This window comes from Temnothorax curvispinosus, unplaced genomic scaffold (genome assembly GCF_003070985.1).
Source record: "Temnothorax curvispinosus isolate PA1 unplaced genomic scaffold, ASM307098v1 QBEX01008153.1, whole genome shotgun sequence".
In the NCBI taxonomy this organism is placed as follows: Eukaryota; Metazoa; Arthropoda; class Insecta; order Hymenoptera; family Formicidae; genus Temnothorax; species Temnothorax curvispinosus.
In genome coordinates, this window is record NW_020217933.1 from 4,307 (window position 1) to 17,902 (window position 13,596).

The window sequence follows — 13,596 nt, forward strand, 5'->3', positions numbered from 1 at the left end:
TTTATTTTACAGGAAAACGACTAACCACCAAACGATCGGACTAGACCACCAAAAACCACCAAACGACCACCAATCGATTCCAATTAATGAAAGTTCGATACGTTGAAGTTGTCCAGCCAACTTCATAGAGGTTATCCCTACTCTCAATTATGTCAAAGATCTTTATTTGAGAAAGTATTACTGAAGAGATTAGGCAATATCATTGAGGAAAGGCAATTGCTCCACCGAACTACCAATTTGGATTTAGAACTAAGTATTCTACAATAGATTAGGTCCATCGTATCCCAGCAAACAAAAAAAGATTGAAAAGAATTAAAACGGGATTGCCAGGAATTCAATTAAGGACTTTTCGAATTCCATTCTGTCCAAAAAAGGGATTGAAATAGTTTCAATATTATGGAATTTCTTCCCACACAGCAAAACTTGTTTCAGAAAGCTTTCCGAAAGATAACTTGGAAATTAATATTGAAATGTATAATTGAAATCACTCAGAAATATTTCTGAAACGTTTTATAAAAATAATATATCATTGAAAGCTTTCCAAAAGATAACTTGGAAATTAATATTGAAATGTAACATTAAAATCATTCAGAAGTATTTCTGAAACGTTTCATCGAAATTATTTATGACCCTTTTCACTGAAATATTTCTGAAATATTACGAAATATTTCAGACCCTTTTGACTATAATTAGTCAGTGCCAGACTAGAGTCAAGCTCAACAGGGTCTTCTTTCCCCGCTAATTTTTCCAAGCCCGTTCCCTTGGCAGTGGTTTCGCTAGATAGTAGATAGGGACAGTGGGAATCTCGTTAATCCATTCATGCGCGTCACTAATTAGATGACGAGGCATTTGGCTACTGTTAAGAGAGTCATAGTTACGACCGCACCGGGGGGTCTGGGGGGGCGGTTAGCCCCCCCAGAATCCTCCCGTGGTCGGAGTGCAATCAATGTCAGCAGTACTTCCCTTTGCGCTAGAATCGGAGCCGACACCGGGGATTTCCCCCTTACAGAGCCCATACCTGACGATTACGTACTCCCGGACAAGCCGACCCTTCAAACGTAGGGGTACGGTTTCCCGTAACGCACATATGACTCACTATTGTACCTGTGGTGTTCCCCAGGTAGCAGGGTTAAATCCTGCAGCGAGCATGACCTACTCGGATTAGATCAGCTCCACTGACAGGACCGGGGTGCCAAGGCACCCCACTAACAGGTAATGCGCAACATGAGCTTCATAGCGCTAACCCACACTAGGCCCTCTATGCCGCTCACTCGGCTATGCGAAACCTCTGCCCCTACGAGTCCGACACCATCTGGTAGGGCACCGGTAGCCTCCCGGTGGGGCTCCCTACCCCCGTAGTACTCATGTCGAGCGATCTTAGCTCACGTTTGACGAGTTGCCGCCGCTGGTGCCATGCCACCAGCTACCACGTAATCGCACGAGTCACCCCGTACTGTTAACGCGTCGCTCATCGGTTGCCCGGGGATCCGGGATTCGGCAGCAGTCGACGCGCCTTAGGAATATACGGCACGTGGTGCGCCATATACCCCGCTCGTTTTGGGCACCACCCACGCACGAGCACGCCGCGCTCGCCTCGCGAAACGCTACCCTGTTCAGTACTACCGGCTGCATCCGTTACCCAGCTACCTGGGATTGGGCAGCAGCCCAGCAGTTTTATGGGTAAAGGGCACAGGGTGCACCGTTTACCCGCGCTTGCTTGAATTTCTTCACGTTGACATTCAGAGCACTGGGCAGAAATCACATTGCGTCAACACCCAAATATTACGAAATATTTCAGAGAAATATTTCGTACGTAATGTCTAAAATACATATCATTGAAAGCTTTTCGAAAGATAACTTGGAAAATAATATTAAAATGTAACATTGAAATTATTCAGAAGTAAAAACGGAGAAGTAAAAACTTGAATCGTCAGTGAATAATTAACAATTAGCAAAAGAATTATGTTCGACCCAACTGGCAAATTTTATTGTTCACAAAACGCTACGTTTCGACCGCAGATTTCGGTCCTTTTCAAGCGTATAGAAACACTAATATTAATTATTAGTCAGACATAATGTCCAAACTACGCCAAATCTAAAAACTAAACATCAAAAATTGTGGCACGCAACAATATAAGTATAAGTCCATAATTATATAAATCAAAACTTACATATTTGTGCGTTAAATTCACAGAAGTAAAATACAATTTAAACCGCATTTTCGTTATTCATTTATGTCGAAGGGCATGTAAGAGCCGTGCGGTGGTAACATTGTAACTGCAAGACAAGTAATAAACAAACTAATGATGTCAATATTAAAAGCCAGAGCGTGGAGAGGGAAACAGAGAAGAAGGAGATAGAATTACGTTTCTTTTATAATATGTTCGTAGAGAGCGTTAAGATTCTTCGTGTCCTTTTGTAAATTAATGGTGTCATCAAAGTTTTTAATAAAAAATATCTCCGCTAATTCCCTCTTTCTAATCTGTCTCTTCTTATGTATTATTTCTGGCTTCCCCCAATCGAAATCATGCCCATAGGATGTTCGATGCTCACTCACTACAGAATGCTTGCTCGCCGGTTTTCTGATATCGTTCTGGTGTTCTTTGAGACGTGTGCACAAATGTCTTTTTGTCTGCCCAATAAACGTAGCATTGCAATCTTTACATCTCTACGAACATAATTGGGCCGAACATAATTTTTTTGCTAATTATTCAAAAGTATTTCTGAAATGTTTCATGTTTCATCAAAATCATATATCATTGAAAGCTTTCCAAAAGATAACTTGGAAATTAATATTGAAATGTAACATTGAAATCATTCAGAAGTATTTCTGAAACGTTTCATCGAAATCCTTTATGACTCTTTTCACTAAAATATTACAAAACATTTCAGAGAAATATGCAACGACGCCGCTAGGCGGCGCATAATGGTAAGACTAACTCGCAAGTAAATTTCAGTTGGGTGGGAAGGGGGGATACCTTCAGTTGGGACTAATATAAGCAGGCCTCCGGCGAAGCAAAATCATGACTATGATCAAGAATATGTTTTACGAAAGACAGGAAATTGTTCCGGATGACCCTATACAGGGTGATCCGAAACAATTTGATATGAGAAAAAGTATCTGAAATATTTCCCATATATTTTTGAAACATTTCAGAGATATTTTCGAAGCATTTCAGAGATATTTCTGAAGCATTTCAGAGATATTTCTTAGGCATTTCAGAGGTATTTCTTAAGCATTTCAGAGATATTTCTTAAGCATTTCAGAAATATTTCTGAAGCATTTCAGAATTATTTCAGAAATATTTCTGAGATTTCAGAAACATTTCTGAAATCTCAGCTTGGCGGACATTTTAGCTTTCTGAAACATATCTGAAACATGTCTAAAATGTTTTTTTGAAAGGTTTGATATTTCATTGACAGTTTTTTGAAAGCTTTCTGAAATATTTCGGTGCTGTGTGGGATACTTTCATAATTTCTTCTATTTTTTATTACTTCTGCGGCGTAAATACCGGAATTACCCTATCTTTTGTATATTCAATCTGTGTAGTATTTTAGCTTTATCCGTATATAGAGATGATACACGAATTTCTATATACCTTTGAATATACTTTTTCTCTAGGCATACCTAATTCCGTAAGATACCTGCGTGATTCCTTATTTGCTGAGAATATTATGTAAATATTATCCTAATAGCTAAATCTATCGGAAACAAATTGCTAAATGTCTACTACAAATTTTATCGCCAGCAAAAATATAACAGAATTTGTTAGCAAAATATAATTAATTGTAAAAACCGAGCAAAATTTGCCATTTTATAAATTTAAATGATACGTACATTTCATTATCTGCATTTTCCGGCTCATATTGACCTGTGTGGTCTTGAAAACTCTTACTCTTAAAATTAATTATCATCTTAAATAAGGATTATATTATTTATCAGTTTGCCCAAATATGTCATATAAAACATTAATCAAGACACCTATATTACACAACAATATTATTATTATTATTATTATAGAGAGCAACATTAGTTATTTTATTAACAAAAAATCCATAACAAAACAATATTGAGATCGTTTTCTCGGTAACCTGTCAGTCGGAATAAATAATTAGAAATTTTGTAAAAAAAATACATTTTAGATGACTTGTAGATTTCTTTTGCGTTGTTCTTTGTGTTCTTTGAATAATGATACTTCTAATATTGTACTGCAAATTATAGATAAAAAATTAAATATTACAGGTAAGTATATGTAAAGGCTATATGAGGAGTAGGACCAGTATACGGTCCGGAGGGAGAATGTTTTTGACATATTTAGTAGATTCAATAATTACCATGATAGAATTAAATTCACTATTGAATACGAGGAAAATAGAAGCATTAGTTTTTTAGACGTGAAATTGATTGTAAGAGATTGTAAGGGATTGTAAGGGTGACATGATTGTCACTGATTGGTTCACAAAAAAACGTTTTCGGGAAGATTTTTGTCGTTTTATTCTAATCATCCCATACAACACAAACTCAGGACTATATATAGTTTGGTAGATAGAGCAATCAAGTTATCCCATCCGAATTTTTACGAAAAGATTTTAGTGTTTATTATTAACAATTTGATTGAGAACGGCTACCCTATGGATTTAATATTTACCCATATCAATCGGAGATTGAAAAAACTTATCAACCAATCTTTGAACGGTAGCACGGAAGAAACAGAAACACAACAAAAAAAGAATTTCATTGTTCTTCCATATATCAAATCAATCTCGGAATTAATTGCCTCGAAAATAGATAAATCATGCATATTATCCATGGGGTACCGTATCTTGAACAAACTTAGTAGTATCATCAGGGTCCAAAAAGACAAGAACTCGTTGTTTATGAACAATAATGTAATATACAAGATTGATTGCAAAAACTGCGATGCATCGTACATCAGACGAAAAGAAAGCTTCAGACTAGAATTAGAGAACATAAGTATAACATCAGACTGAATGAATCCAAGCATTCGGTGATAACAGATCATATTTTAAATTATAATCACATCTTTGACTGGGATAATACATGTATCTTAGATTATGAACCGAATTATTAAAAACGAATGATCTCTGAAATGATACATATCAAAGAGCAAACAAACGGGATTAACTCTAACAAAGAAACCGAATTATTGGACGAAGTTTATTTTGATGTTTTAAACGAACTTTCCACGGTCAGGTAATTGCAAACATTCTTTGTCCTCGTGTCAAGTTCATTCCTCTCTCAGTTCACGATGATTCTTCGCGCAGATCAGACGTGTTATACCGATGCCATAATTATTGCCTGTCATAGTTCCCGTCATCTCTGAACATTTATGTAAGTCTCTGTTTTAATTTTAATTTATTTTATTGAGTCGATATTATATCATCTTATCTAAATACATTTATTCAGTTGCCACTAAGTTGGCCCAGAAATGTATGGTACCTTTTGAAATTGTGGACTTGCATGGGTCTCCACGGGACGATGATACTTAATAAAAACAGAAATTTAACTGGAGCATGATTGACTTGCGAAAAAAGCGTTCTATAATGTTTCAAGTTTTTTGACTTTGTGATTGCGGTACTTCTCCATGTTTGATTGATTGCGATTTGACCCCGATATATGTTAGTTTATTAATTATTTGCTTAATTGACAATTCTGATGAAGTCCGAGTATGGTACAAAACGTCAATTTAATAAATCTTGATACAAGTTAAAATTTTTGTAACATCGATTAATGCTCGTATACTGGTCCTACCCCTCATATAGCCTTTGATTCAAACGAGCGGAAAATAATATTTTTATTGTTAAGTATATGTAAATTTTAAAAATATACCTGTTTGGACGCATTCTTCTGTCATACAAACGTTTGGATCTGAAAATAAAAAGCGGTAGAGATGTACTAAAATTTAAAAATATGAGAATTGTATTCTCATGTTCTTATCGTTTGATCCTTTTATACTCGAAAATTTTTGAATTACTATTTCTTTAGATACCCGGCCAAAAGTTTGAGACCACATATATAATTTAAAAATATTTCAATAAAACGCTACTTAAAAGTCTGATTCATATTTTACTCAATTTTTTTAAATTTAAAAGTAAATATGGTATTATATTTAGCGTAGTTGTGTAGTTAACATAGCATTGTTTAATTTAAAAAAAAATGGCTTATGACTAAAGTCTTTCTTCCAAAATTGAGCTCTGGAATATTTTAGAAGATGGGTGAAAGAATCGATCTTTCGCTAGAAAAAAATAAATAAATTTATATCTAGGTTACCTAATTTGGTAAAAAAAGTGATTAAATATAGGAGTGAATACTTTGACAAAAAAGTGTCTACTCTTTAGTGTCTAATACTTTTTTCATCTTGTAAAAAATATTTTTTTATAAAACTTAAACATTTTATACCATTTTTCATAAACAAAATAATAAAAATATATTAAATTATAATGCATAAGCTTTATTTTATTTTATACAGACATTTTCCACTAATAGTTTCAAACTTTTGGTTGACAGTACAAATTGAGTTTTTTTATTTTAAGATTTATTAAAACATCATCGATATTTCGATATTGTAAAAAAAGTGATGCTATAAAATACTGATATTGTAATCACTAATTCCTATATATATGAACAGAATCCAAGTTGTATATAAGAGGTAAATATAAAGGGTGAAACTTACGAGGCTCTCGAACGCATTCGCGAGTGGTGTTTAATGCCAGTAATAGAAGTATAAACAGGCAAGTAGCCAGCAGAGTGATGGCTAATACACCGAGTAAACGTTGCCTACTCACTGTTCCTCTTCGTCTTCGTGTGATTGAGGTAACACGTGTCACACCGATCGGCCTCTGTGGCTTAATCGGATGCTGAAGAACGGATGTGGTAGTTCCACCCCGTGACCCATAAGTTACCTAAACGTAATCAGTTGGATAAAATAGCGGAAACGGATCGTTTGCATTTTCATTTCTTCAAATAAAAGAGAAAAGAAAAAAGAAAAGAAGAAAAGTGACCAAAAGATATACCTCTATAACTTTGATTTTAAGAGTAATTCTATTAATATATCCGTATATGACCGTATCATTTGGTTGATCATTTAAAGCATTTCTTTATTTTTGATAATATAAATTAATAAACACAGCAAGAATTTTTTATTTAAAAGAAAGCACAAATTTCATGTAAAAATTTAATGTAAAAAGATTAGTGAAAGTTAGAAATATCAATAATTCAATGTTTAATTGTTTATATTTTTTTTTAATAAAAGAGACATTTTTATTAATATCATATGTTGAGCTGAAATTGTCAAACAAAATTAAGAATTCCATAATACGTAATAAGTTTCTCTTTGAATAATCTTTATCAGTAAAGAAAATTGCTTATTTGTAAAAAGCAGAAACATTCAAAAGTATACATATTTCTTATAATATTAGTTTAGAAAAATAAATGCTTATTTTTTCTAGTTTAAAATATCTATACATAATTATTTATAAATAATTAGGTTCAAAATATCAATAACTTGAAACGTTCTTGAACATGATAAATAAACACTTTCTTTAGACTATATCGATCGCTTTTGGATTGTATTGCATGTACTTCGAATTTTTTTTGTGCACCTCTTCTATTGTTATAAATAAAGTGTAGAAAAGGGAAAAACAGAGAAAAAAATGAAAGAGTAAGGGAGGAAGAGGGAAGAAACAATGGAACGGAAAGAGTGAGGAAGAGCGGTAGAATGATATGAGGGGGATGAAGGAAAGGATAGAGAAGGAGAGAAAGAGAGAGGGGAGGAGGGAAAGGGTTATGAAGAGGAACATCATTATAAGCTATATTCTCTAAATGCATAATAAAAAGTCAAGTGATATAAAAACTAGTGATAGGATAAGAAAATGTTACTTTTTACTTTTGTACTACAGCTTTTTTAGCGATTAAGAAATATTCTGCTTAAGGATGTTTTCCTACTCGGCATGTTATGTTGCTGAAATATTGAAATATTCGGAAATAGTACAGAAATATTTCGTTAACATTTCATTTGTAACTACGCATCTGAAATATTTCAGAAATGTACCTGCATCATGTTTTTTATAATATTGCATTAACAATATTTCTGAAATCTTTCAGAAAGTTGTTTACAATATTTGTAAGTGTCTGTAATATTGCAAAAAAATGTAGCAGATGCAATATTTCAGAAATATTTCTGAAACATTATAAAAGTAATATTACGTTTGCATTGCACAAATAATATTTCTGTAACATATCAAACGCAACATTGCATTTAAAATGTTTCTGAAAAATTTCTAAAGGATTGCGTAGGTAATGAAAAATTGAATTGCAGGCAGTGAATTTCTACAATATTGCAGAAGAAATATTGCAGATGTAATGGTTTAGAAACATTTCTGATACATGATAAAACTATTATTTACATTTAAATTGCACGCGTTATATTTTTGAATGTTTCACATACAACATTGCATTTGTAATATTTCCGAAAAGTTGCTGACAGACTTTAGAACTTATAAAAAATTAAATTTATTATTATATAATTATTACATTTTATTGCATTTCTTCTCTTTTATAATATTAAGAATTTTTTGATATTCCAAATTTTGTCATATGGCATTTTTAATATAAAATATAAAATACTTAATAATATTTAATATAAATTAATATTCGACGTTGACTGGCAAAAAAGATTTATTCGTATATCTGTATTGTTAATATTGTTATGCGATAGCTTTATGGTCACCAAAATAAGCAAGTATAAGAAAGAAAGAAGCGTCAGAGTCAGAGGATCACCACTACCCTGTTCGATCATCGATGTCATGCAACAAGGTGCCGGTATACCACTTGGATGGGTGACCGGCTGAGAGAGCGGATTTCTTTGGACAAATGCGCGGCGGCTATACGCACATGGCTTAATATATTTTTTTTGTTCTGGTAACAAAATATTTTATTTTTCACATATCAACCAATAGTTTTTACGTCAGTAACAAAATTTTGTTTGCTAATACAAAACATTTTTCTCAGTGTAAAATGTATTTGAAATATCTCTGAAGTGTTTCTGCAATATTTCGTAGATATATTTTAGAAATATTTCAGTAATAGTACCAAAATATTGCCAAAATCTTTCAGCAAAGTTGCATTTGAAATAATTGTGCCGATTGAAACATTGCAGAAATATTGCAGAAACGGTTGTGAAATATTTCTGAAATATTGATGAAAGGTATAATATTTCAAATGGAATTTTGCAGAAATGTTTCTGAAATATTACATGCCGAGTGGGTTACCTATAACTATATGTAGTATTTTTGTTTTCTTGATTGAAGACTTTGCATGTATGTCAAACAAGTCAAAATTTTTTATATGTTAGAAGGGATTACCGTTAACAGTTTGAGTATGATTTTTGTTATTTAAATAATTAGTATTGTTTAAACAATTAAAAAAATTATTTTGTGGCAAAAAATTTTGGAACTTAAAATACAATATCAATGATGTATGTTTTACACATAAAAAAAGTTTAAGAAATATCTTAATGGTTTATTTATATTTTATTTATATTTACAGCAAAGTGTCGATTCTCTATAAGGGATAATGTTAATTTTATCAACTTTAAACTTAAATAACTCTTAAATAACTTCAAAATTTTACAGAGTATTTTTAATTTAATTTAGAAACAATTTACAGCACTTTCTGAATATATTTGAAATACCTCCAATACATCCTTAATTACAATAACTTTTAAACCAGTAAGAGAATTGTGCTGAAATTTTACACAGATACTTAGACGTAATAATAGAACAATCTATGAAATTTTTAGATTTTTGGTGATGCTTTGAGATGTCACACATACATCCTTAATATATTACCACGATAATGTGGCATTATATATTATATAATCATTAAAAGTATATCTTTATTCGCCATTTTAATGGAATATTCTCTAATAATGTTATACGTATAATATAATTATTTATACATCTCTCTCTTTTTTTTCTTTCTCTCTCTGTGTATCACAAAAAATCGGTCTTTAAAGGTAGAATAACATGGTAGAAATAGAGATGGTTAAGACCGTAATATTAAGGAATATTGGCAGTCCTTAAGAAACATGTAAAATTCAAACATTTTTCAGAAAGCTTAATTATCGAAATAGTCTACATACTTGAAGAGAATTCGGAGTAGATATACTATCTTGACTAGTCGATTCCGGCAAATCAGCCGATTGTTCGATAACGACGGTCGAAGCTAGGTAGCCATTATTCCTCTCGGACTTCATTGTTGCTTTGCTGAGTTCCTCGCGAGACACCTTGAAACAAGCGATAGGTAGCACTCGCTCATTGGAGGGGCAATTAACGATTCACGACGCGGCTTTCTGCGAGAATTGGAGAAGACGGGAAGAAAATTCCAGGCTTGTCCGACCACACAAGACACGTAAAATAAAATTCATCCGTATATTTTTTCCGATTAAGACGAAGACGGTGCGGATGTGCCACAATTCTTCGAGAACGCCTGAGATTCGTGACGCATTTGCGTTTTTACAAGACTGTTGTCGCCGGTCGATTGTCAGTCTTTGGAACGATGAAAAGATTTTCAACCAATTGTTGACCAAAGCTACATTAAGACAAATTTTTCACTTCTCGGAAAAAATCGATATTTATATACGCAGTAAAATGTATGATTAGTAAAATCTGTATTTGACCAAAAAATACAATAAAAGTCACATGAAAAAAAGCAAAGAACATATTTTGACATAAACTGGTTTATATAAAGATTGTTTTCTCTTATTGCGCTCATTTGTTAAATCTTTTTAAAATTCTAAGACAAATCATACATAAACTTTATGCTGATATTTAATGATATAAATAGAGTAGATGATAATATTATGAAACTTGAGTATAATAATATAAAATATCTCATATTCTAATATCTATTTTGCATTGCAATTGTATTTTTTCTGAATTATAACATTATTAAATGATAGGTCAACCGTTCTATTAAGAAAACGTTCAATAAAGCTAATAAAAAAATTTCTATGGCTAATACACTGGATCGCCTTAATTTATTTCAGCAATTTTCAAATTTCTATTGAGCAATGTGTACGTTGTTATATATTTCATAAATCTAATTTATTCATAATACTTGTTCATAAAACATGCTAGACTTAGAATGTACAAATCTTAACAATGAAGTTTTTTACGATTTTCATAACAATGGTAATCTTAAACATGGTTTTATGTATATAATATGGAGCTTCTAATTTTACAGTACTAGATTAATTAATTGGAAAGTTGAGGCTCTGTTGGACATCCACACGTAAAGGAAAACGGGCTAATTAAGAGCCAATCGTTGTTGACCGTGCGAAAAACATTTATTCTTCTTTAGAAAGGCTCATTCTTCTTTATTGATGAACACTAACTTCAGACCGAAGATGTTAGATGCTGAAGATGGTCCGAATAGAGACCGAAACGTACGTTAATATTCAATAAAGAAGAATGAGCGTTTCTAAAGAAAAATAAACGTTTTTCGCACGGTCAACAGCGATTGGCTCTTAATTAGCCTATTTTCCTTTACGTGTACATTAATTAAATAAGCAAGTTTCAAAGTTTTAGTATACTACAAGCAATGTATCTTATGTAAGTTTTTAAATATATAGATATCTTTAGCATCATAAATTAAAGAAATTTTAAGTAAAATAATAAAAATATAAATAAATAGTAAAACACTTTTTGGTTAAAAAAATGTTGCTCGAAAATTCTTATTTATATAATTATTTAATACTAATAAGCATTTTTTTTAAAGCAGGTATTTAATTTCAAATATTGACAGACGTAACATAAAATAGGATAGACAAAAATTTTCAATTTATATAGAATTTCTTCTTAATAAATTAAAAATAACAGAGTACATAGGAAAAGAATACAAAACATATAATATAGTAAAAAGAACTTTATCTCTTTCTTTCTCTCTAATTTGACACTAAGAAAAAATGTTTTGCATTTTAGTAAGTATTAGTTGCATACAACTGTGACTCCATTTACTAAAATAAAGAAAATTTTCTTTTTTATTAGTATATTTTTTCTCAGTGAATACACATATACTAATAAAAAAGAAAATTTTATTTATTTTAGTAAATGGAGTCACAGTTGTATGCAAACTAATGTTTACTAAAATGCAGAAAATTTTTTTTCAGTCTGATAATTCTCTTATATAAATATTAAAATAAATATATGTTAAATTAAAAAAAAAACAAAAATTTTATTGACTAATTATATGTTAAAAATTTGATACATTTAATTAGTTTATGTGTTGTAAACTTTAATCACTTATAGCTTGAAAGTTATTTTAATTATAACACTGAAAAAAAAACATAACCAAGATTTTTTCTTTTCTTTCATACATTATTGAATTAACGTATATAGCCATAACTTCTATCACTCATTGTCAATTAAAATATTATATATAATATTAATAAGAATATGTATAAATATACTTTACAGTGATACCAAATAAAATAAAACTCAGATGAAAATTATTTATAATAAATTAATTTTGTAATAATTTTTTTATAAATCAGTTGAATGCTTCACAGGATTTGGATTCTGGACGATAAGAATCATTAACTGGTGTTTACATTTATCATTAATTGATTAGTTAGCAATCAACGTTTATCGAAAATCATCCACACCGAGATGACAATTTTAACGTAATTTATTCCGTGACAAACAAGGAACAAACAGATGATGATCGAAACAAAACGCAACCGAGCGATGTCAAGACGCGTGAAAAAACTCGCGGTAGGGCGAGTTTACATTCGTCGCTCGTGTATAGAAGCAACAAGCGTCCTGCGAAAAACTGTCGAGGGTGTCGATCGAAGCCGCCACTACCGCCACTACTCTACTACCATTGGTGGCGACACGATTACGATAAGGGGCAGAAGAGAGGGTGCGTGTGAGAGGGGTAGCGTCATGCAAAGGTGTGGGGATGCTATGAGGTCAAGTCAGGGAAAAAAAAGAACCGGTCGATGCTGCAATGCAGCGGTGATCTCACTCGTGCTACGACGCGTAGCGGCGACGGCGCGAAGCTGTTTAGATTTTACTCTATCAAGGCGATAGACATAATTGACAATGTAACGCGCGACAGAATTTATTCAATACAAATCTACAAAAATTTTCAGATCTACAACCAACTTGTCGAGAATAAATCCAGATAACTCTAAATTGATATGGATAAATTTTACGAAGTGTTTGCTAACAAATTTTGTTGGCAAAATATCACCAGAAATATAACAAAATTTGGTAACATAATATGTCGAATTGACTATATAAAAACTGAATAGAGTAATGTGTCATTTTGTAACCATGCATATTACATAAAACACTGAAAATGACCCAAAGAAAGGGTTGAAACGTACAAATCCTATTTGTGAAATGTAATAAATTATATTGCGCACAAACTACTACGCCTGGCTCTTATTGCCAAAAGTATTAACCCTTAAGTACACTGGCGGGATCTGGCTGGATTCCAAGCTCTTTTTATTACGTATTTTCTTAGTTATCCCTGCCGAAAAAGCTCGATTAAAACCATTAGAAAATCCC

At 32.0% G+C, this 13,596-nt stretch overlaps 1 protein-coding gene across 5 annotated transcripts; it reads right to left on the reverse strand.

Annotated features, from left to right (window-relative positions):
• Positions 1-4,096: 4,096 nt before the first annotated feature.
• Positions 4,097-12,873, reverse strand: LOC112457701. 5 transcript variants are annotated; one of them, XM_025020883.1, is made up of 4 exons: positions 12,633-12,873; positions 10,164-10,307; positions 6,696-6,924; positions 4,097-5,890 (listed from the first exon to the last, which is right to left on the reverse strand). In XM_025020883.1, the coding sequence occupies exons 1-4, from the start codon at positions 12,639-12,641 to the stop codon at positions 5,823-5,825; spliced, it is 450 nt and encodes a 149-aa protein (XP_024876651.1). In that variant the 5' UTR covers positions 12,642-12,873; the 3' UTR covers positions 4,097-5,822. The 5 variants fall into 5 exon arrangements, with proteins under 5 accessions (XP_024876651.1, XP_024876655.1, XP_024876652.1 ...); XM_025020887.1 differs by having other exon boundaries at positions 10,164-10,569; XM_025020884.1 differs by having other exon boundaries at positions 10,164-10,612.
• Between the last annotated feature and the right edge of the window lie 723 nt (positions 12,874-13,596).

Excerpts from the sequence above, each read along its gene's own strand:
- LOC112457701 (XM_025020883.1), bottom strand. Across the intron at positions 6,925-10,163 it reads CTACTCCGAATTCTCTTCAA|GTAACTTATGGGTCACGGGG; the intron begins GTATGTAGACTA and ends GATTACGTTTAG. Across the intron at positions 5,891-6,695 it reads CGAATGCGTTCGAGAGCCTC|ATCCAAACGTTTGTATGACA; the intron begins GTAAGTTTCACC and ends TTTTATTTTCAG.